Raw genomic sequence first — 21,903 nt, 5'->3', positions numbered from 1 at the left:
TAAAAGCTAGGCACAAAATACAGTTTTCTCCTAATGTCACTAAGGTACTAAAAGTTTGTAAGTGTAGGAAAATGAGACGGAAATCGAAGAAAACTGAGGAGCAGAGGAAGCAAGTGTAACAAAAGCAATATGGAAAGCCAGTGGGAAATTACGAGGAGTTAAAATTCTAACAAAATAATGCTATGTTTCAGGAAATAAGTATCAAGAGACACCTAGATCCAGCACTACTCCTAAAAACTATTGAAAAGAATTGAGTCTGTATTAAAAAAAAAAATCAAGAAGCATTTTATTTAGATTTAAACTGAAGTATAATAAAAATAGAAATATTTTATCTTTTGATTTTCAAGCATGTATAAATCCGCTCATTTCTGATTTCATATCTTCAAAAACAAGTAGAAGCTTAACTTTAAACTGAAAATAGATGAAATCACTTTATTTTATGAGCCTTGGTCGAGAAAATAGCCTAAATCTATCACAATACTCACAACAAAATTGCCAGACTGCACAACAATGCAATTGTGAAGAAGAGAACATTTTCATTTTTAGCAGAAAAGCCCATAGGTGCTAACAGGCAATTTATTATCAGCACAGCAATAAAATTCTTACAACTGTATAATCACCTTGATGGACCCAAATACATTTTATTTCTTGTAAAGAGGAGAATCTATTTCACTCATCACTTGCGGAAAGGGAGCAAGGTATGGGTTTAACAACATATGGACATAAAATTGTTTGTGTTTCCTGAAACGGCAAGACTATATTCCCCCTTCCTTAGGTAATAACAAGCAAGAAGTGCCCTAGACCCACAGAACTTAAATCACTTTCAGGCAAGGCTTCAACTTCAAAATGGAGCAGCATGCATTAAATTAATAGGAAAAAAAATAAATAATAATTATTTGGAAAATTCTGGCAAGTGGTATTAAAACACCAAAATTCAAGCATTCTAATACACAAAAACTTTCACACAAGTATCTCGTGCAGTGATCTCTCATCTTTTCTAGCTGTTACTATGTAATGCTTACAACATTTACTGAAGGTACAGCACTATACCTAACACTGAAGAAGGAAGAGAGAAAAAAAAAAAGAAGCAATACTATCAGAAGCAGATTTCACAAAAACTGAAGCTTTTGATCTATCAGATTAAGGTAACCTGATAACTTTAACTGTACATTTTAACCATTTTGCCAGCCTTTAGGAAATCATACATCATTCCTTTTAACCTTCACTGTTAGTGACTGATCTCCCCCCCCACAACACACACTTTACATTCACCTAAGAAACACTTGTATTTTCCATGTACTGCAACTTTCCTAAAAAGCGATGGAAAAAAAAAATCAGTATGCTATAGAGCAAAGTCTTACCGTATATTTGATCAGCAGTGGCTTGTAAACTTTGTAATAATTCTTTGTTTGAACGAGAAGCAGCAGAATGAATGATATCAATCAGCTGATTTGAGAGCTCGGGGTTTCTCAAGCCAAGCAGAGCAAGTTGCTGAGGTAAACCAGCCAACCAACGAGATAAAACTTTACTTCGACTTCTAAAGAAAGAGGGAGAGTTATTTTGGGCAATCAAAAACAAACAAAAAAACTTACTTTTTCCAGTCTTGACTAAGTTGCTTTAATGTTAGGTATAATTAAATGACAATAAACTGCAACAGTACGGTTTGTGTACAATATTTCACTTGAAGATGTGAGCACATTGGTATGCTCCTAGGGTTATAACAGAAGTATTTATTTGGCACAGTTTTTGCACTACATACTTACAGCTCGTTTAGAAAGTAAGTGTGTGAGAAGTGACCATATGCTGGCAAGTCAACATTTCAATTTCTCATTAGTCTTATCATTTTATATTATTACCACATTCTGACTACCCCTGAGCTTCCCAGTCAAGCCATGACTCTTTTTATTAGACTTTCAAATTCAATTCTACCTTTATGGACGTCTTGGCTCTTCAATTCTGATAAATCTTAAAGCAGAATGAGCAACTAGAATTGGTTGCTTTAAATAGGAGTTGATAACATGATTTTAGTTTCTTTTCTTTCTCTGTTCAACTGCTACAGTAAATCAACTATTTTTGTCAAGCACAATAAAGTATCCTTTCTACCCCTTCCAAAACATCCAAACCCTTGTTTTTTTAGCCAGTCTCATTTCTTAATCAGGAATGACGATTAAAAAAAACAAACAGTAATATTAAGAAAACATGAGACTAAATGAAGTAAAAAAAAAAAAAAACAAAAAAATGAATCCTGGGCGATCAGATTGCTGTTTTCCCTTTTTTGATCTATTATATCTCTCTTTTTACTACATATCAAGGAGTAAGTACTGAATTATTTTAATTAAGGTTTTCAGGTAGGCCTTTTACTCACACTTTTCAAATTTAAAAGTAAATTTTTCATGTGTAACTTAATAGTTTATACAATAATTAAAGGAAGAATTCCTGAATCCTATTTATTGTCTTATTATTGAATTCCTATGGCACCCAGGCAAATTACTTCAAACATGGCTCTCCTGAAGTTACTCTTATTAATAGATCTGCTACATCTCTACATTAAAAAAAATCTCTTCACCAAAAACTGTAGGGACCAAACCATATCATTACTCCCACTGTCTACAAGCCACACAGAGCTAATACAGTTGCTTAATTTCCCCTGAACATTATAAAAAAAAAAAAAAAAAAAAAAGCTACACACTGCAAACAGGATACAAATTCGAAAGGAAGTATAAGAGACAACTGGAAAAAATAATTTAGTTGAATTTGCAGGATTAGCAACATTCCTGTGACAGTTTTACTTATGAGATAGAATAATTTTGGTTTGTAAGTTATACTGTATCATCTCAGTACTTAAACAAATGATTACATGTATAAATCAAGAAGTTCAAGTTGAAGGTGTCAATAAGATTAGCGTAACGATGATAAAAATCATGAAATTTTCAATAGACTTAAAATCCCTCACCAAAAAGTTTGAGGAAACAAAGTGTCTATAACAGCATAAGAGGGCACTAAAGGTGCTCTCCACCCTCCTCCCAGACAACAGCAGGCCAAAATCTGCCACCCATCCTTTGGGAATCAGATACACCTAAAAAATAAAGTTTCATTTCCATTTCATGGAAATTGTTTCAACATGAACTCTGTTCCTCTTATACTGCTCTCAACAAGCTTCTGAGAAAAAAAAAATAATTGAGAAGAGCAGCCACAGGAAGGCTAAAAGAGCTGTAATATCAAGCTGAATGGAATAATAATACGAATGTCAACCAGGATCCACTTCCCAGTCCACATCTTGAAGACTGGAAAACACTGATTCTAATGGAAAGAAATGGACTGTTCCAGTCCATAAAGATTATACTATCTTAAAATATCTTACATAGGTGTATATATTCTTTTTGCAAATAATTTTGGCCTTTTGAGAGTTCAGTCTTCAGTTACTAAAAATGTTAAAATTCCATGCAGAGGACTGAGAGAAGGAAAATAGCAGGAAAAATACTGCCATTTGTGACATCTAAAAGTTGAAAGTTAAAGCTTTCTAGACATTAGATGGTCATATGAAGCCATGGATGAGATACTCAGAACTTCAAGGTAAGTTCAGAAAACAGCGGTTATGTAACCTCAGGGAAATTAGTATGGAAAAAATCTTTTTCACTTTGGGAGAAAAAGAAGAGGAAAATGGGATGCTGCCTAGTCTTTTCCTGTCTTTCAAATTCGCTGTATTTTTTTCTAAGATTCACAGCATAAATGTTAGATTTTTCTGTCTGTAGATCTAACTACATATACTCAGGCCTGATCACAATACAGGATTGGAAAGAAGAAGAGGACAGACAGAAAATAACTATATTCCCAAAGCTTGACTGTGCTAATGGATGCCAGCATTTCAATATTCTAACTTTTGAAATAAGCATGCTGTGTTGAAATGAAAAGGAGTATAGAAGTGTGTTTTGGTTTTTTTGTTTGTTTTGTTTTTACCTGATTCTTTGAGTCCTCAAATCTTCTTTTTGGTAAACTCTGCTAAAAAATTTCAAAAGCAATGTACGAACAGGAAGGAGGAGATTCCGTTGCTGGTATAGCGTATATACTGCCTTTATCAAGGGTTCTGTAGCCACTAGAATGAAAATATAGACAAAATTCAAATAGTGCTGCTGAATTGGCTGATTTCATACATACACACACGCATTACATATAATCTGTATCTGCAGCTACCTACAGTTATTTCCATAGGGAAGTACCCAAAGGCTTCAAAACAAACCACTGGATAAAGCAGTGAATCATTAAAACACTTTGTGGTGTAGCTTATCAAAGAAGCACGCAGCTATAGAGACAGCACGTACGTGAAAGCTTCAGAGCTTATCTACCTCGAAACCAGTGCAATAAGTAATAAATTCCTGTTTTCCACAGCTATCTTCCACGTCCTTTTTCCCTAGCACAATAACTTCACATCACTGGCCTCCTTTACTCCTCACCTTGTTTCCAAAACCTCACCGCCTCTGCCTTCGGTTATCTCCAGACTAACCCTCCCTGCCACACACACATCAGCCTCAGCAGCTCTCCACGTCTTCGAACCAGCTGGCTCCACACCACATTTGCTGCTTAACCAGAAAATACTTACCTTGAGAGCCACTGGCCAGCTGCTACAATGAGATCTGCTAAACTTGCACTGCAACCTTTTCTTCTCTGAAGCTTTAGCCAACTACGCTTTATCACCAGACTTACAACAATGTTTGAGCTCTAACCTCATGTCAAAGGTGGCCAAAACTGGCCAGCAAGTGCAGAAGTTATTATAGTAGACTGAAAAAGAGACCAAACATTTTCTTTAGAAGCCAGGACTGAAATATTGGAAGTAAAAGTTAACAAAGCGTGAAAAAAAAAATAAAAAATCATACAAATATCTGAATTGTGAGAAGACAAGCCTAAAAGAGCAGAGAAATATCTGAAAAGATAAGAGGCATATGAAGAGCACTACCCCTCACTCAAGTTGTCTGAATAGGGCTTGATCCCAGTGAACTAATTGCTGTCAAGATGCACTTAACTAGCAGTAATCACTTATTTTCATTGTTTTCATAATCCGAGACCACAGAACTTTTGTTTTCCATTCAGGTGTACAAAGCAGTTAAAGTTATGCATTCAAAACCAGACACGATAATTTGTTCCACACTGAACAGAGCTACTTCTGCCCCAGGAGACCACATTTTAACAAGAATGCTCCATACTAAAAATGATTACAGGTCCAGTTCAGGGGCCAGTCTTAATTGATAAAACTCCAGTAAAACCAGGGAATGTATTTAAGTTACTACACAGAGATTCGCAGGAAAATACACACGATATAAAGCACCTGAAATGGCATGGCCATACGTAATCATAATGCAGGGAGCCACTGAGAAGTTGAAATCTAACAAACCTATCAACTGAGAAATATGTCAAATATTAGAACAAATTTTAATTAAGATAAATTAAGTTCTTTTTTTTTTTTCCACTAGAAACATTAACTTATTCATTTCACATACTCTTCTAATGAAGATTTTTCTTGGACTGCATAAACAGAACACTTGCTTATTCTCAGTTGATTAGCAGTTCATTAATTAGCTGGAAATCACAAAGGTATTAACGTTAACAGAAAACTGTATAAGAAATAAATATTCTAAGCACGTAGAATATTCAGCCACCTTCAAATAACTCTCCATGGCACGTTCAGTAAAGCAGGTCCTACTGTTTGAATTGCTTCCTATGAGTAGAACAAGTTTAAAAACAAAAGCAATTGTAAAATGCTTTATCTAAAGGTAGCATTTAAAAGGTCCACATTGTACAGACTTCCAAAATGCAGCTGAGGTCCCCGTAGGTTTTTAACATATTCCAGTTTTAATCAGCATGTGTCAACCCTCCTGAAGCGACTGAGTGTTCTCTCTCACTGGAAGAAAATTTATCAAAAATCCAACTAGCAGCTAAACTGCTGCTAAAGTTATACCTGAGAAATGCAAGAAAGCAACAGACCTCCTAATTATAAAGAGCAGATCCAGAGTTTGATCTTAAACAAAGGAGAGAAATCTTCAGATGTCAGCTCAAAGCTCTTCATCTTTAGTTGTTTTTTCTGTCTAGGTTTTCCCTTTTTCAATTTCCGTTTTGTTCTAAGAAAACATTAACAGCTCTTTTTTTTGCATTGTCTTCTATCTATCTATCTATCTATCTATCTATCTAGATACACACACCTTCTCAGGGCCTTAGTCTCAATTTCAGATATGTTTTTAACAATTCAGACTTATCTTCAGTATGTACCAACTTTTGGAATATCACCTTACACAATACAGTTCAGAATTTCTAGAACACCATCAAAAAACTCGGGAAAGGAAAACGTTTTTTCCCCATAGAATGGTTTAGGCTGTAAAAGGCCTCTGGATATCATTGGGTCTAATGCCCCTGATCAGGCAGGATCACCTAAAGCTGATGGCCAGGACCACATCCATACAGTTTCTGAATATCTCCGAGGTGAGAGATTTTCAAGGTGGGAGCTCCACAGCTTCTCTGGGCAACCTTTGCCACTGCTCTCTCAGCCTTTCCTCAGAGTGGAGACGCTCCAGTCCCTTAACCATTTCCGTGGTCCTTCGCTGGACTCTCTCCAGTAGCTCCATGTCTCCCTTGAACTGGGGAAGCCCAGAATGGACACAGTACTCCACGGTCAACATGGTGTCCGCCCAGATCCTTTCCTGCCAAGCTGCTTTCCATCTGGGCAGCCCCAGCATGTTCTGGCGGATGGGCCTGCTCCTTCACAGGGGCAGGACTTTGCTCCTCCTCTCGCTGAACTGCATGAGGTTCTTGTCAGCCCATTTATCCAGCCTGTTGAAACTATACTTCCTCTACGTCTAGCAAATGAGGTTTAATCTTACATCTAGTCAGGGTCTTAGTATTGCACAAGGATTATCTAGAAGGGACAAGATAAATTATTCACACAAACGGATACAGATTCCTGAGGTAAACAATTTCCCACTCGCAACAAAATCCCTGAACCTTTACAGAATGAGAAGACAAGATCCATATGCATCGATCTTTTTGAAGTTCACTTTTTTTGTTTGTTTGTTTTTAAAGCTTATTTATTTTCTGCACTCTCCAGGAGAATTGTTTTACTAAAATGGCTACTTTGGTTAGAAAAACACAAGCTATTCTTAGCTATCCAACAAGAGTCTAGTAGACAAAGCAAAATTCAGTGTTTTACTACAAAGAGAAGCGTGAAGCATCTGATATAATAGTTGGAAACGTATTTCTTTAGTATCAGCTCTTCTGCATTAGCTCAGATGATGAGACAGGCACATCTCTGACTGTGGGCTATTACTTGCCTTCAGCAGCAAGCTGAATTTTGTAGTAGTGATAGGAATGATTGGTTATTAGCTTTGTTCCCAGGGAGATAGCGTTTTCTATAAATGCCACTTGGCTGTGGAATTTAATTCTACCAGACCAGTAAGACACCATAGACCACTGTCACCTTTAGACTTCCTGAGAAATTCCTTTCTTTAGGAAGTCCTGCATCAACCACCGAACAGACATGGCAAACAAGGTCTTATCTGGATCACAGTCAAGAATTATTTTGGCGAGGGGGTGGGAAGAGAACCCAAAACACTGTGTTGGTCATGCAAGTCATAACTGGAAATGTGTTTTTCCTTGGAAAAGGATTAAAATCAAATGCTACCAGAGCTTTCATCATAATTATCTTGGCATTTCATAGAGTCACAGAATGGTTTGGGCCTGGAAGGGACCTTAAAAACCATCCAGTTCCAATCCCCTACCATGGATAGGGATGCCTTCCACTAGACTAGGTTGCTCAAAGCCCCATCCAGCCTGGTCTCGAACACTTTTCATGTTACCATAGAACTAGAACGGCCATCTGACATTACTCAAGGACGTCTACAAGCTACATTAATGATTTTAAATAAAGACTAAAATACTAAAATATCATGCAACTCTCCTTCCTTGTAATTATTTTTTCCAGTGAAGAAAAAATTTAGTCTCCCCATTTACAAGAATGCCTTAAGAAGTAAAACCAGCAGACAGGTACACAAATATATACTTTGTATATCAACACTATGAATCTAGCAGCTTTCCTAATAACGAAGCAATTTTCAATGCCATGTACAGATATGACCATGGAATTCAATTTACCTCTACAGACAAAACACACTGTGGATGTAACAACCAAGGATGTAAGACAAAGTGACCTGAAAAGAAAAAAGTAACTCAATCTCTTTGTCAGTGCCTACGTTTCACTTTTTAGAAACTACTCACATCTTACCTTTGTTCTGCTGTATTTGCATGAGTCTCCAAGTCACACCAAGCAATCTGTTCACCTGCTTGCTATTCAGCCTGCTGCCATCCTGGAGAGTATCTGTCACAAATTTCCGTATCATGTCCAACCAACCAGAATCTGCCTGAAGTGTTGAAGCGCTTGCTAGTGAAACCATTATGTCACACAAGGTTAAGTTCAGTAAAAGATGGTCTACGCTGTTTGAGGGTGTCATACAACACTTGTTGCTAAGTAAGAATGGAGGGAAAAAAAGAAAAAAAAGAAATTACACTTTTTAATATACTGTTACTTCACAGTAGGAATTATACCACATGGAGAAGAAAAATCAAATACTGAAATTTTTAAAAGACTTTTAAAAAGAGTCTTCATATTTGAGTTTTACACCCCATTCAGGTAAATGACAATTTTTGTTTTGCCACCATGATAACTATTTCTTGTATTTATAGTGGCAGTGAGAACCAACGCTGTAAATTGTGTCTCTACGGCTGATTTCTCCTCTGAGATTTTTACCCTGGTCTAGCACCACTTTTAGGTGACTGAAACAGGAAAAGGAACACTAGAAAAATGACCCCTTAGTTTTGTTTTTTGTGTGTTTCTTCTTCTGTGAAGAATCACATGGATTTTGTCACTGTCACACAACTAAAAGCACCATGAACAGCATAGAGAAATTCATTTATGTACCTTTTTCCAATCTCCTGTGGAATAAGAAACACATTTATCACCGTTACTATATCCTTCAGAGGTCTGAAAGTCAAAATTAAGGGTTACCAAGAAAGGAATCAAGGATGTTGCAGCTTGACATCTAATGCTGGAACTTCACTGCACGCTGACTGAACACTCACAGAATACCAAAAGAAAAGAATTTATCTACAGAAAGCTGTACATAAGAATGCCTACACTCAGTACATGATACAGAGTTGTGAAAATTACAAAACAGAGCACTTCACCCTATGCTAACTGAAGCCTAGTCACTCTTCAATTCAGTAAAGCCGACTGGTAAAATATGGGGAAGTAAATCTCAAGCTATGGGCTTAATTTACAGGTTGCATAAATGCTAATATCTTTTTTCATGTTCAGAATGTGTTAGCACTAAGGGCTATCAGCAGAACTGTGATAAATTTCTGTAACATTTTGCAAACTGGAGAAGGACGGAAGCCTCAAAATGCCATGTGAGATTGCTAAATGCAAGCCTTTACACCAATATATTGGTAAGCAGGGAAAACAGAAAGGCAACTGTTTTTAGTTACATGACATGAGGGTACGTTTTTGGAAGTCCTCAATTAATATCCAAAACAAAACTGCAGAAGTCTCCAGTATCTATCCAACAGCATACTTATTTTCAAGTGCAAGAATAGGGTAGATGTTTAGGAGTATAGTGAAGAAGGATTAATAGAATTTTAATAAGTCAGGATGTCATCTACAAGACAAGGAACATGGTTGCTTTGCCCAAATACTAGTTCTCAGATTTCCAGTTTCAAGAAAGGAGTTCAGGTCAAAACCTGGAAAAGCAGAACATCTTTTTTTGGTTTTATCAACTTAATGGGTAAGGCTTAGCTGAAAGTTAAGTATTTCTGTAGGAGCTCTGCTGTACTTCTAATCTCTGTGCCCTTCTAGGAATGGAAAGTGCAATACTTGAAATACCAAACATGATTTCAAACACAAATATACCTGCAGCATGATAGACCCTTAGAATAAAAGCAAGATTCCACTATGACAGCTCCATTTTCAGTAGCACAGCTTGCAGTACTTTCACTTCTTTAAAACAGCTTTTTCATCTCTACTGGAGGACTTTCAGATGACTTCCTATACAAAAATTTTAAGAAGTACAACCAAAACTCTGGTTGTACAGACCTCCCAGGAACACACAATAAAAAGTTTTGCAACATTACAAACTTAGTAATGCTCACATACGTTGTCTCATTTTACGAATCTAAAAGCTGTTAACACAAAACTGATTTTATTCTTACCCTTTCCACGAATCTTTCTTTTTGTGCCTTACTGTTTCTTGTAAATAGTAAGGAAAACTACGCATGAAGTGGTGCTTGAAATCAACAAGGTAATTCATTCGGAGCCACACTTCCTATTAAGGAAAGCAGATGACAGAAAACACGGCAGTAAGTGAAAACCATCAATGCAATCATGCACAAACTGGAAGATCCACAAAACAAGGGAGTAAAGTTGTGATACAATTCAAGACTGAGGGATAACATTTAATCCAAACTGGAGCAGTATGTGTTCCTAGCACATACTGGAGTGGATATATACAATATTAAATCAAGTGAGTTACAGGTATGAACTGAAAGTGCTTTTACATTAATGTATCAGTGAACTCTGATTTACTTGCAGTGACTGTCCTGAATTTTCCCTTAAGACATGCTCTGACACTGCCTTCATCTTTCCCATTATTAACATGCTCGTAGCTCAGGACTTCCAACAAAACATCTTACTGAAAAAAGGTCATCCTTACCGAATAAGGTTTTTATATTCAAAAATAATTTCACCTTGTGGGTTAACAGACACTCTAAGTCACCATCCCACAAACTATCTAGCAGAACCCACCACACACACGTAGAAGCTTGCATTGTTATTAAATTGATCAGGCACAACAATCTTTTTTTATTCAAGAAAATGACCATTAAACTACTTCAAAGCTTAACAGGCTCCCACCAAGCACATTCAGAGTGGTTTGCCAAAAGATCTCTAGTAAACACTTTGGCCCTTAAAGCCCAAAGACTGTTTAATAAGCAAAACTTCCATTTTCAAACTGAGCTATTTGAATGTGCTCATATATATAAGGTGACTATAAAGGAACAGAGAAGATACAATTATAAAATACAGTATCCTCAAAAAAAAATTGGATGGACGTCAGATTTTCTTCTGACCATCTTAAGGTCACCTGTGTGTACCTGAAATGTCTTACATCTTAACACAAGAGCACTCCTTTCTTGTCACCAAAAGGCAGGCACCCTGTGGCTAAGGGTAGCAGCCCTAAAGCACCCTACAGAAAAAGGTTAGCAGCAGCAGGCTGCCACAGCCTCCTTTCTGCCTGCTCCCAAGTGGCTCTGTAGAAAGGACACAGGTAAATGGGAACAGCACGTTTTATTCGGGGACACTGAATTCACCCCTCTTGGGCTGTCTGTGTCTGTTAGCTAACTCTGGTGTAATGGGTTGATTCCAGAATTTTTTGTAGTAATTATTCTGTCCATAGGTTTTGTTCAGCACGTGAATCTAGAATCCTATACAGAGATAAAAGCTGTCAAGATATTCCTTCAACAGCCAAAATGACAAAAGAGTGTGTGTATTTTCCCATTTGCAGGGCCTTCTGAAGAGCAGCAGACATTGAAAAAAAAAAAAAAAAGTAATAGATTTATCAAAATAAAAGACAAGACAAAATAATCAAGGCAAAAAACCTTCAGAGATGCTTTCCAAAGCTCTTATTTAGGCTTTGATTCAGTGTCATGGGTGATACTACCAACCATGACACTGCAGTGCAGGTACTGCCAAGCAGTTAGTGTCTTCATACAACCCTCAACCCTTGTACCTTACCTTGCTAAGGGTTTAGGGTTTGTTTTTCCTTCCACTGCCCTGATATGTAAAACCTTTCAGCATGTAAAAACAAGAAAAAAAAATCCTCCATACCACACTTTGGTCAGATTGATATTCTAGAGGTTATCTGGGAGACAACGCTCCTCTTCTCCAGGATGAATTTCAGGCTCAAAAGTTTCCGTGCTGGTCTGTCAGGAAGGATTCCTGGAGGCCACTGCTGAACTCATTGCTCAGTTCAACAGATTCTGTTCTAGAGTAAGAGCCCTGACAAAATCCACACTCCAGTTTTGCTCAAACCCTAGGTTTTTTCTCTCTTACTCAAGTATTTCCACTATTTCCCATCACCAACCAACTGGTTTCTGATCAAAACAACATGAACTCTCATTATTATGCCACGGATCACTTCTCCCTTACCATTTTGTATGTTTCATCCTGTCGCTTTGTGAGCTTCCACAATAAATGTATTATACTAAGCACTTGCTGCATAAGCTGCTGAGAATCTGATTCCAAAAGATTTCCGAGAATGGGAGCTGATTGTGCGGGAGATGCTTCAATCCAGCACTCTATCAGTAACGGAATTATTATCTCAATAAAACCTTTTAAATTTTCAGCCGAGGACAGGCCTTTTTCTGCACTGTCCATTACACTTGCCAGAGACCTAAACGACAAAAGCAAAAAAAAGAAAAAGATAAAAGAAAAAGGTAAAGATCACACCTTTAAAACAGATTTAGCAATACCTGCTTTCCTTTCTTTACACCAGAAAAAAAAAATACTTTAATACATTTAAGGTTTGCTTGCTTTCTTGCTAAATATTTCAATTAGGAATAATGGGATCATAGAATGACAGAATATCCCAAGTTGGAAGGGACCCATAAGGATCATCGAGTCCAACTCCTGGCACCACGCAGGTCTAACCCAAAAATTCAGACCATAGTTCGAACCAACTACAACAAACCTGCTCCCGAGACTCCCTGCAAATCTGTGTGCTTCTATAGCAGCTTCTTAGATTTCAGTACTTCTCTCCCCACTGTTACATGTAAGGTCTACAGAAATGCAGAAATACGATTTGTATTATCATTATCGCCTTCAAGCAACAGGCAAGATTTCACTGTGCTCAGCACAACGGAATAACAAACTTTTTCCTGAAGTTTTAAGCTCCTTGAAGCAAAATAATGAAACTGACTACAAAGTATTGTCAAACGCATGAGGTTTATTACAGTTAATAATGATCTTCAGCTATAATAAATGTAATGGTTGCTCATAATAATAGAAATCATTCTGCAAAACCATAACCGATTCCCATTTAGACAGCTTAGCTTTAATGCTCCGGAGAGCAACTAGCTCAAAAATTATTAAAATGATCTGATAATAAACAAAAAATATCCCCAAATAAAGAGATATCATTTAAATCAAACTAGTATACATCTCCCAGAAAGCAAGAAAACCAAGATTTTTTTTTTTCTTGATTACACTTCTGTTTTCTTTTCCAAAAGGGATTATCAACACAAATGATAAAATACTGCTCCCAAATAAATTCAGGCAGTTTAAATCCATTTTAAGAAGAATGTTCTTTAAAGAAAGTAACTCACGAAGCACTCTTGCTATTTTTGAGCTATACAGAAGCTTTTGGATCTGTTTCTAAACAAAAGAGCTCTTAAAAAGTTAAAAAAAAAAAAAAAACAAAACAGAGGAGCAATGTTAACCTGAACACATAATTGCTGGCATTGTGAAAACAAAATCATCATGGAACATGAAATGCTCATAGCAAGGAATTTCTGTAATTCTAAATTCTTAATATAAGTAAAAATTAGTATGCTCAGTTTCCTGTTAAACCTCTTCCTGTTTCAATGATGTTCTCCAAGATACTCTCCTTTACAGATAAACACCCAAAATGAAATCTGAAAAACTACTTGCTTTCTTTCCACAGGTTGTTTACAAATATTTTAACTTGGTATTGAATTAAAGAGATTAACCAGTTTTCTCTGGTCATCCTATCATTTTCAAGCCAACCAATTTACTATATGTTTTCAAAGAAGCTTTTAGAAAAATAAAAAATAAAAACAACAGCACTAACAGCAACAACCAATATATGCAGTCAACTTAATTCTGCTTTTCCTCTTTAAATAAAATGATTTTTATTAACTATCTACTCTGTAGACACTACAGCGAAGACATCAGTTTCTTTTAGACTATAGGGTTTAAGGTGACTAACGTAGACATCTAAAGACACAGCAGACAAATCTCATCTTCTAGTTGTACCCATCACAAATCCTACAGCATCACCGGATGAGTAAGTTGCTACCAAGCCCTCTAATTTCACTGAACAGTGCTGTCCCATAAATGCCAGTAACATGTGAATACCAGACACCTGGCTGAGATTCTGAAGTGTCAATAATTGGGTAACATAGCTCTGAAGTCATACTTTTAAACCATTTCTCTGAAAAGAATAGCTGGCATTACAGCAGAGCTCTGGCATTACAGCAAGCTATTTCTGGACCAGAAAAGTCACCTCATTAAACAATGAGCGGTGCATGAAACCTGAGAACACACGCCTCGAGATTCCTACTGAAGTGTAACAAAGCACAGCCCTCTATTTCAGTGCTCACCTGAAACTAGGAATGGGAAGCAAAAAAAGAATCAGTGCCAAAAGGGATATCCCACCCAGATGGTGAGAGCTTTTGGGAAAGAAAACTTAGCACAGCTTTCATGTCTCCCCTCAGAAGAAGCCCCTAGGTCTCAAAATAATCTCCTCTACACCTTCAAGGTTGACAGCAAAAGGGGTACGAAGTATCAGTGCCATCTGTTCAGTATGCATTTGATGAGTGCATCCTTTGCCATCCATGGCTAAACAAACCAGAAGAGTTTGATGTCAATTAAAGTGTCAATATTTTTGTCACATATCCGTTATTGCTACTCCTTATTAGCAGGGTGGCTCTGAAAAACACCACAAAGCTCATTACCTTCACTTTGGGATGAACTGTTATTAAGGGGAGCTGTAAGATACTTATGTACGTAGCAACTTAAGCTGTCAATTTTCTTAAAATGCCAATATTCCTATAAGGAATACCAAACAAAATAATTTTTTTTGTAACCCTGCTGCAACGTGACAGTAAGGGAATGAAAGAAATCTAGGGAAGGGAAATCAAAGAAGCATAAAAGAAACAGAAAATAGGTAAAGAACTGCTGGCTGCTTGAAGTAGGGAGTCACTGGAAGTTAGTAATTTTTCTCTTGGTCTTGCAGTCTGAATCAGATTACTGTGCTCCTCTTCCTTAGGTACACATCACCTACTGCAGCAGAAAAACACTCAGCTGTATTTTTCACTTCTGTCTATCTGATGCACAGCACACACATATACATTCACTGTGCTTTGTCTTCCATTTCGGTCACTCAAGTCTTCTCCAATTTACTCTGCAGCTTCGTTTTATCCTTTCTTGGCAGAACAGATGCTCTATCATTCCGCTTCAGTACCGTTTCCAGTCCAAAAAAAAGATGACACACCTTGGTACCACCAAATTCAAGCTGTGATGCTGTAATGCCTTCCATTATTCCAAACCTGAAACGAAGTGATGCAAAAAGCAGCGCAGTCAGCAGCAACACATCAGGCAGAAAACACGTTCTAGTAATCTCCTACTTCACTGTGATCTTTAATTCATGTATAGAGTGAAGACGTAACACACAACAGAACATATCAAGGCCTTCATATTTGACTTGCTGAACCATCCAGCATTCCAGAAGAGATCTACGCTGCTCACCAAATGCTAATACTGCTAGCTGGAAAACCCTTGGAAAATCGTGTTCTGTAACCTAGGAGGCTGCACCCCTACCTGATGGACTTGCAAGATTAAAAGGATACAGGAAAACAAATGTATCATCAACTTTAAACATTTAAATTATTATTAATGGTGTTTGGAAGCCTACTTTTTAAAGAAAGAAGTCAAAACTTATTTGCAGTGTTAGTGATGAGCCCTTTTGCCACCAACACACACGCACAATGCAATTAGTTACTTCTGGTTTGGCCAACTCTGATTACCTACAGTTACAACTCGATTATTTCTGCACTGACTTCTTTAAACAAAAACACACACACACCACTTGAGATACCGGAGATCTTCAACAAAGCCATTTTGCATCTCTTACTAGAGGTCATTTCTGTCCCTGCAGTAATGGTCGCAGCAGAGGCCCAGGAATGACCATCGAAGGCCACATTTGGGATGGGAAGAGACAGAATTAAACATCTTCAGATTACTAGGAAAGATTTCAGAGGGAAGGGCTTCATGCTGTAGGTGTCTTTCCTGTTTCTGGTAGCAAACAAAAGCCCCCAGGTAATTTCCACTCTTAACATTCCACAAATATCCAGTATAACAAGCTCTGCTAGCCCCTTTGTACAAAGGGCTGCACCAACCCACGAGCAAATACAAGAGAATGAGAACACTTCAGTACCTTGTGTGGCTATCCCTTGCCATTCTTCTGTCCTGCTGCCATCAGCTCTCTGTGCCAACTTTGCCTCGGATGCTAGCAGTTTCCTTCCACTCTTCTGGCTCCTCCTCGTGCTTGGAACGGCTTTGTGAAAGCATTTATAACCAGAAGCGGATCGCGATGCTTCACCAAAATCTAGCTCCTCAGAAAAGGGGAATCCGATTCAGGTGACACCAGGTGTGGTTTATTTTCCCAGACCTCGGATACAACGCACCTGCAACTAGTACAGGGCACGGCACGGCACACGCTGCGCAGCACAAGAACCCCCTGCCACTCGGTGGTCCAGCCTTGTGTGACTGCAAGATGAAGTCCACAGGACCATTTCGCACTGAAACCCTCCCCTGCCTCAAGACTGGATCTCACTGCTTTAGTTTCCAAGGTAGCTTTAACCGCAGCAGCTATTGTCGGACATCACTGAACTCTTAAGCTATGCTAACAACCGCTTTTGTGAGAATAAGCTTTATATTAAGCTAAGTAAAATGTAAATTTCCCATCAATGCCACAGGTAACGCACTATCTACCAAGAGGAAGCCTAAGAGAACAGGAACAGAACAGCCATTCCTGTGTCACCAAGATGGAGATTGAAATGAGCTGCTAATTCAGGCCCACATCTGGGGTATTAAAAGAGAACCTCTTCTTCTGCGCCTCCTTCAAATCAATGAGGTGGACATAATGATGGATCCCACGGTGGGATTTAAACCTTTTTTCTGCTCAGTTTGGTAAAACCACTTTATATCCATCCCGTAGTCAGCCTTCCTCAGCAGTGAAACAAGGACTGTGGTTTCTCTTCAAACTGAGATCTACAGATTAGAAATGCTGTATAACAGCTACACAGCAGTTCTGCTTTTCAGGTAGTTCATGCCAGCTGTTCTACCACCACACAGGTAACATCTATAACCATAAATACACGAGGATGGCAACATTAAAAAGGTACCACAAGAACTGGGGGGGCAAAGCAGGGTTCCCCTCTGGTTTGAGGTGAATCAGAAAAGACAGAGAGAAACAAATATGGTTAGTTATTTCTCCCTAAACTTCAGTTCAGGTCTACTTAGGGCCCCAGACCTTTCTGTTCCTAAGCCCACTATGCTTTTTCCCCCACTTTCATCAGCGTGTCTCAGCAGACACATCCTTTATCCATAGTGAAGACGCAAGCTTGGGAATTGATTTAGAATATCCAAAATTGGAAACTCGGCAGAGCTTCAGACAGACAGGTGCATCTTAGCGTGCTATTTGACAAGGAAGCTATATTCAGATGAAGAAATTACGCTCCTTCTCAAGTTATTATAGACTCTTGAAGGTGAAAGCACAAAGTTTCAATCAGGTTCCTTATTGCTGTGTAACAGATACATTCACATTTAGTATAGAGAAATCCCACTCTGCTTGCCCCCACACGTATTTCATACCCTGCAATAATCTGCAGTCTTCAGTTTGCACCCCAAAAAACCACTAACAAGATGCTCTTCCAGAATTATCATGAATAGCATAATGAAAGCTTTTACTTGCTAACAAGCTGAGTTTTTCAAGCCTCTGCAGTAAAACTGCACGTTACACCAAATACCCTGCAATACAACTACTAGACAATCCCACAATGAGAATCAAACAGTTGCTTTCAACAGCCCAAGCCCCAGTTCGACATTAATTGTGCCCACAAAGTTGACACGAACTAATTTGGGAATTGATGTTTTCTCACCTCAGTCTAAAGGAGGAGTTGATCTTTGGTCGTAAGCCACCGTTTTCATACAGCTGTATGTGCTGCTGATTGTTTGCGTGGACCTTCCAGCTTATACATATGGGGTTCCTCCCAGAATGAGGACTATCCTTTTGCTCCTGAAGCCCTTCGTCTTCGATTTCGTTGGATCCGTCTACCACGGCCTGGAGAAACTTCTTGAGCCTAATGAGGACGTTCAGCCTCCACTGCTGAGAAGTTACCCTGCGGTTCGGGTTAACAGACAGCATCCAGGAGAGTTTCTCTCTGCTCTTCAGTCTTTTGGACAGTTGCTGGTGAGAGATAAGCTCGACAAAATTCTTCAGCAATATAACACTGCGGTCTGTGAGGAGAGCTGGGTACGCTTCCAATAAAACATCCAGGACTTTCAGTGAATCCTCCTGAATTCCCACGCTGATGTGAGTCATGGCACTGGAGAGATGGGCACTTACCAAGGGGAAAAACGGAGCAATCTGTTCAGCTCTTATTTTGGAAGCCAAGAATTGAAGCAGGTGAACAGCCGCTCCTCTGACACCGGCATCTTTGTCTGTAAACACAGCTGCCACCTCGCTTATTATACTCGAAAGGTGGGCATCGATTATGAACGGATACTGAGACAGGAGCTCTTTGAGCCCAAGAAGTGCATTTTGCTTAACCCCAGGACTGTAATGGTGCATCTGTGAAAGCAGATCCTACAAGGAAAGAAACACAAACATTTGCTATCATTATCACTCTAAGGACTTTAAATTTCCTCACCTATTTTCTAGCACATTTTTAAATAAATATTAGAAAATACAGAATCTGTTCCAATGAGGTATTACTGTCTGTAGCAGCCTAGTACATTCAAAACAAACATAATATTGGTTTAAACAATGAACAAATCAGCAATATTCAACAACAGGAAAAACAAGATACCATAACTTGTCCTTCAGGTAATTACATAACTGTCGTTATACATACAAGTCTACTGACTTAACAGAGGCACAACCAAAAGATGTCCTCTCACAGCTCGTCTCAAAAGTAGAACTAGAAAATTTTAGTCTCAACAGCTCTCTTCAGCTTAAGAGTTGCAAGATATGGAAGACAACACAAAGGAAGGAAAGCAGAAGGTAAATGTCAAGTCATTATCTGTCACTTCAGAATGTATTACCACAATATACCTTTATGTTAAGTTTTCTGTTCTGTGCAGTAAGCAATCCATCTTCTTTAAGCTGCTCCGGAATTTGTATGGTCTTTGTTTTGAAGGCGGTGTCTGTTGCATTTTCTAATTTTGGCTTTTTTTTCCCAACTTTTAATTTCACTTTCTGGAAGTCTTCTTGATGTTTCCTTTTTTTAGTCATTCTGATTCTCTGCAAAAAGACATTCAGAGTCTTAAATTAATACATTACCAACAAATACATTTTCCACCAAAAAGCAGCAACTGCCTAGTGAACACAATTGTTTTTACTCTTTCCTATGCATAAACTGTTGCCCACTTGTTGAGACCGGATGCTAAGCTGAACAGACTGAATAGACCCGCAGGCTGATCCCACAGAACTGTTCTTCTAGTGTCCAGAAAATACTCCACTGTTCCTTTGGTTGCCTTTCAATAAAGCAGTTCTCAGAGTGAAAAGGTCACTTAAGTATCTTCATCTTCCACTACTTCATCAGCATAAGTTGTGGTTTTCTGTGGGTTTTTTTGGTTGTTTTTCTTTAACAAATGGTCCTGCTGATAAGGCAACTTTTTATGTACCTGACCCCTTGTCATGGCTGAAGAGCTCAGTTAACAGTTTCACTTCATTTGTACATTGTTTAAAGATTCAATCATTACCAACATACTTGTTTCCACAGGTAAAATCATGGATCTCATCAGGCCTTCAAGATAACTGCAGCATAATGAAACTGTAAGAAAACTTCCTCTACACTCTTAAAAGTCCAGGCTGCGCATTTAGGAATAATCATTAGGAAGAAGAGGGGGAGAAAAACACGTTAAAAAGGCACAGAGTAAAAAAAGGTTGAAAAACTAAGTCATTGAATAAGGCCTAAGAAATACAGTAGCATAAATAGCTACATTTACTTGCGCAGTAATCCTAGAAGAGATATGCAATAACCAAAACAAAGCCCAGTTCCCAGACTTCAGTTTCTTGGCTTGGATACATCTGTACAGATAAAAGTACATCTGGTTCTACCAGAGCAAAAAACACACTACACCACGGGTTCCCTTATCTTCCTTCCCCGCTCACCGTCCCCATACATCTTCTAAAATCTCTCAAAACAAAGCTCTAGAAGCTGATCTCGCACTACTCAACATCTTGTACAGTTTGTGCCTAGATTTCTGATGGTTAAGACAATGAACCCACAGTCCAAGGACTCCTAGAAGCGGTCGCAGGGATTACTTACAATTTAAGAGCACGAAGGGGGAGACGAGCACGCAGTTGTTACGATGCTGAGGTTTTAACATTTCATAATTTCCTACCAATAAAAGGTAATTTTTGCAGCTGGAAATCTGAATACGTCCAGATGTCCTTGTATACAGATATATCCAGCTTTCAAGGTTCATGTTAGATACGTAAACTTTCTGTTTCTTCAGTGTGACAGGAGCTCTCTTTTGAGCTACGCTTTAGGTAACTGAGTTTTGCACGTTATTAATAACTGATCTGTAGGTAAATATTGTGAACACAACATTCAACATCTAAAGAGCACATTAACTAAAAAAAATGAAAGAAGACAACATAGGTGATCAAACCTAGAAAATTCTAAATAAAGCATCCCCACAGTGATTGTTTTATGACCACCACTGACTCGAGCAGGTAAAATTTCACAGCTGATTTTCCAACAGACTTCAGATTTGGTGAATCTGTGCTGTACCACAGCATTTCACCCACACACCACAGCTGTACATACGAAGACTTTAACCGAAGTGTAAATTTAGCATCAGGAATCTATTGGCTGAAAATTGGCTTATAATTTGGGGTTTGGCCCCCAAATTTAAAAGGCCCTTTAGTAGCCTAGTATAACAAGCTTTTATAATTGGCTTTATTAAACATGTATATATATTAACCTTATGCATTTTTTAGGAAGGAACTACCTGATTTTCACTACTCAGAAGACACAGAGGAATAGCCGAAAGCTCCAGTGGTGACGGGTTTCCCCGCACTGCCTTGCCTCACCAGGCGTTTTGAGGTCTCCCCCTCCCAGATGCCTTCCACCCCACCCTGGATCACAGACCGAGGCGCACACACCGGGCCCAAACCCATTATTTTCAAGCAGAAAGATCCCCCCAAAAAAGGCGCAGTTTCCCCTGGCAGCAGGAGGAAGCCCAGCTGGCCCCGCACTGCGCATTTCGGGCCGGGTTTATCACCAACCCCCAGCCTCCATTTCCCACCCCCACCGAACAGCACCGCCAGACCCGGGACCACCGGCGGCTAAGGGCACACAACCCGTTAAATTACCTCAATCACCGCCTCCCAGCCCTTCACCACCCCCCTCCCCCGGCGGCCTTCCCCCCCGGGGGGCTGCAGCCGCACGGCCGCCAGGTCTACCCCCCTTCCCCGCCGGGCCGGGCCCCGCCGCCCCCGCCTCAGCCCCGGCCCCTCACCGAGCACGCGGCAGCCCCGGCCCCGCCGCCCCGCTCCGCGCCGCTCCGCTCCGCGCCGCCCCGCCCGGGAAACGGCCGCCTCGCCTCAGCGGGCGGGGAGCGACGCCCAGCGCCCAGCGCCGCCTGTGGGGCTGGAGGACCGCGGCTGTCGGGGCGCCTCAGAGGGGCTGCCGGTCTCTCTCATGGCGCCCCGCTGCCTGTGATTCTGTCTCCCATTAAAACGTGTCCCCAAGCACCAGGGCCAACCGTTCCCTAAGCACCGCCAGGGATGGTGACGCCGCCACCGCCCCGAGCAACCCCTTTCCACTGCCTGACCATTCCCT

General features: G+C 39.4%; 1 protein-coding gene across 3 annotated transcripts in view; it reads right to left on the bottom strand.

Annotated features, from left to right (window-relative positions):
• TEX10 (testis expressed 10) overlaps nt 1-21,696 on the bottom strand; it is a 49,347-nt gene extending 27,651 nt beyond the window's left edge. The window contains exons 1-8 of one of the 3 annotated variants that reach the window (XM_084510156.1): nt 21,581-21,696; nt 19,164-19,352; nt 17,989-18,695; nt 12,236-12,479; nt 10,243-10,355; nt 8,264-8,502; nt 3,958-4,093; nt 1,362-1,537 (exon numbers count right to left, since the gene is read on the bottom strand). In XM_084510156.1, coding sequence (XP_084366282.1) covers nt 1,362-1,537; nt 3,958-4,093; nt 8,264-8,502; nt 10,243-10,355; nt 12,236-12,479; nt 17,989-18,695; nt 19,164-19,343 — 1,795 coding nt within the window. In that variant the 5' untranslated portion in view covers nt 19,344-19,352; nt 21,581-21,696. Of the gene's footprint in view, nt 1-1,361; nt 1,538-3,957; nt 4,094-8,263; nt 8,503-10,242; nt 10,356-12,235; nt 12,480-17,988; nt 18,696-19,163; nt 19,353-20,382; nt 20,635-21,070; nt 21,180-21,580 lie in introns of those variants that run through there. The other 2 variants (XM_084510158.1, XM_084510157.1) reach the window with 2 other exon arrangements.
• Nucleotides 21,697-21,903: the final 207 nt, after the last annotated feature.

This window comes from Aythya ferina (genome assembly GCF_964211825.1).
Source record: "Aythya ferina genome assembly, chromosome: 2".
Classification (NCBI taxonomy): Eukaryota; Metazoa; Chordata; class Aves; order Anseriformes; family Anatidae; genus Aythya; species Aythya ferina.
The sequence above is the reverse complement of the archived record's forward strand: the minus strand, read 5'-3'. Positions and strand labels throughout refer to the sequence as shown.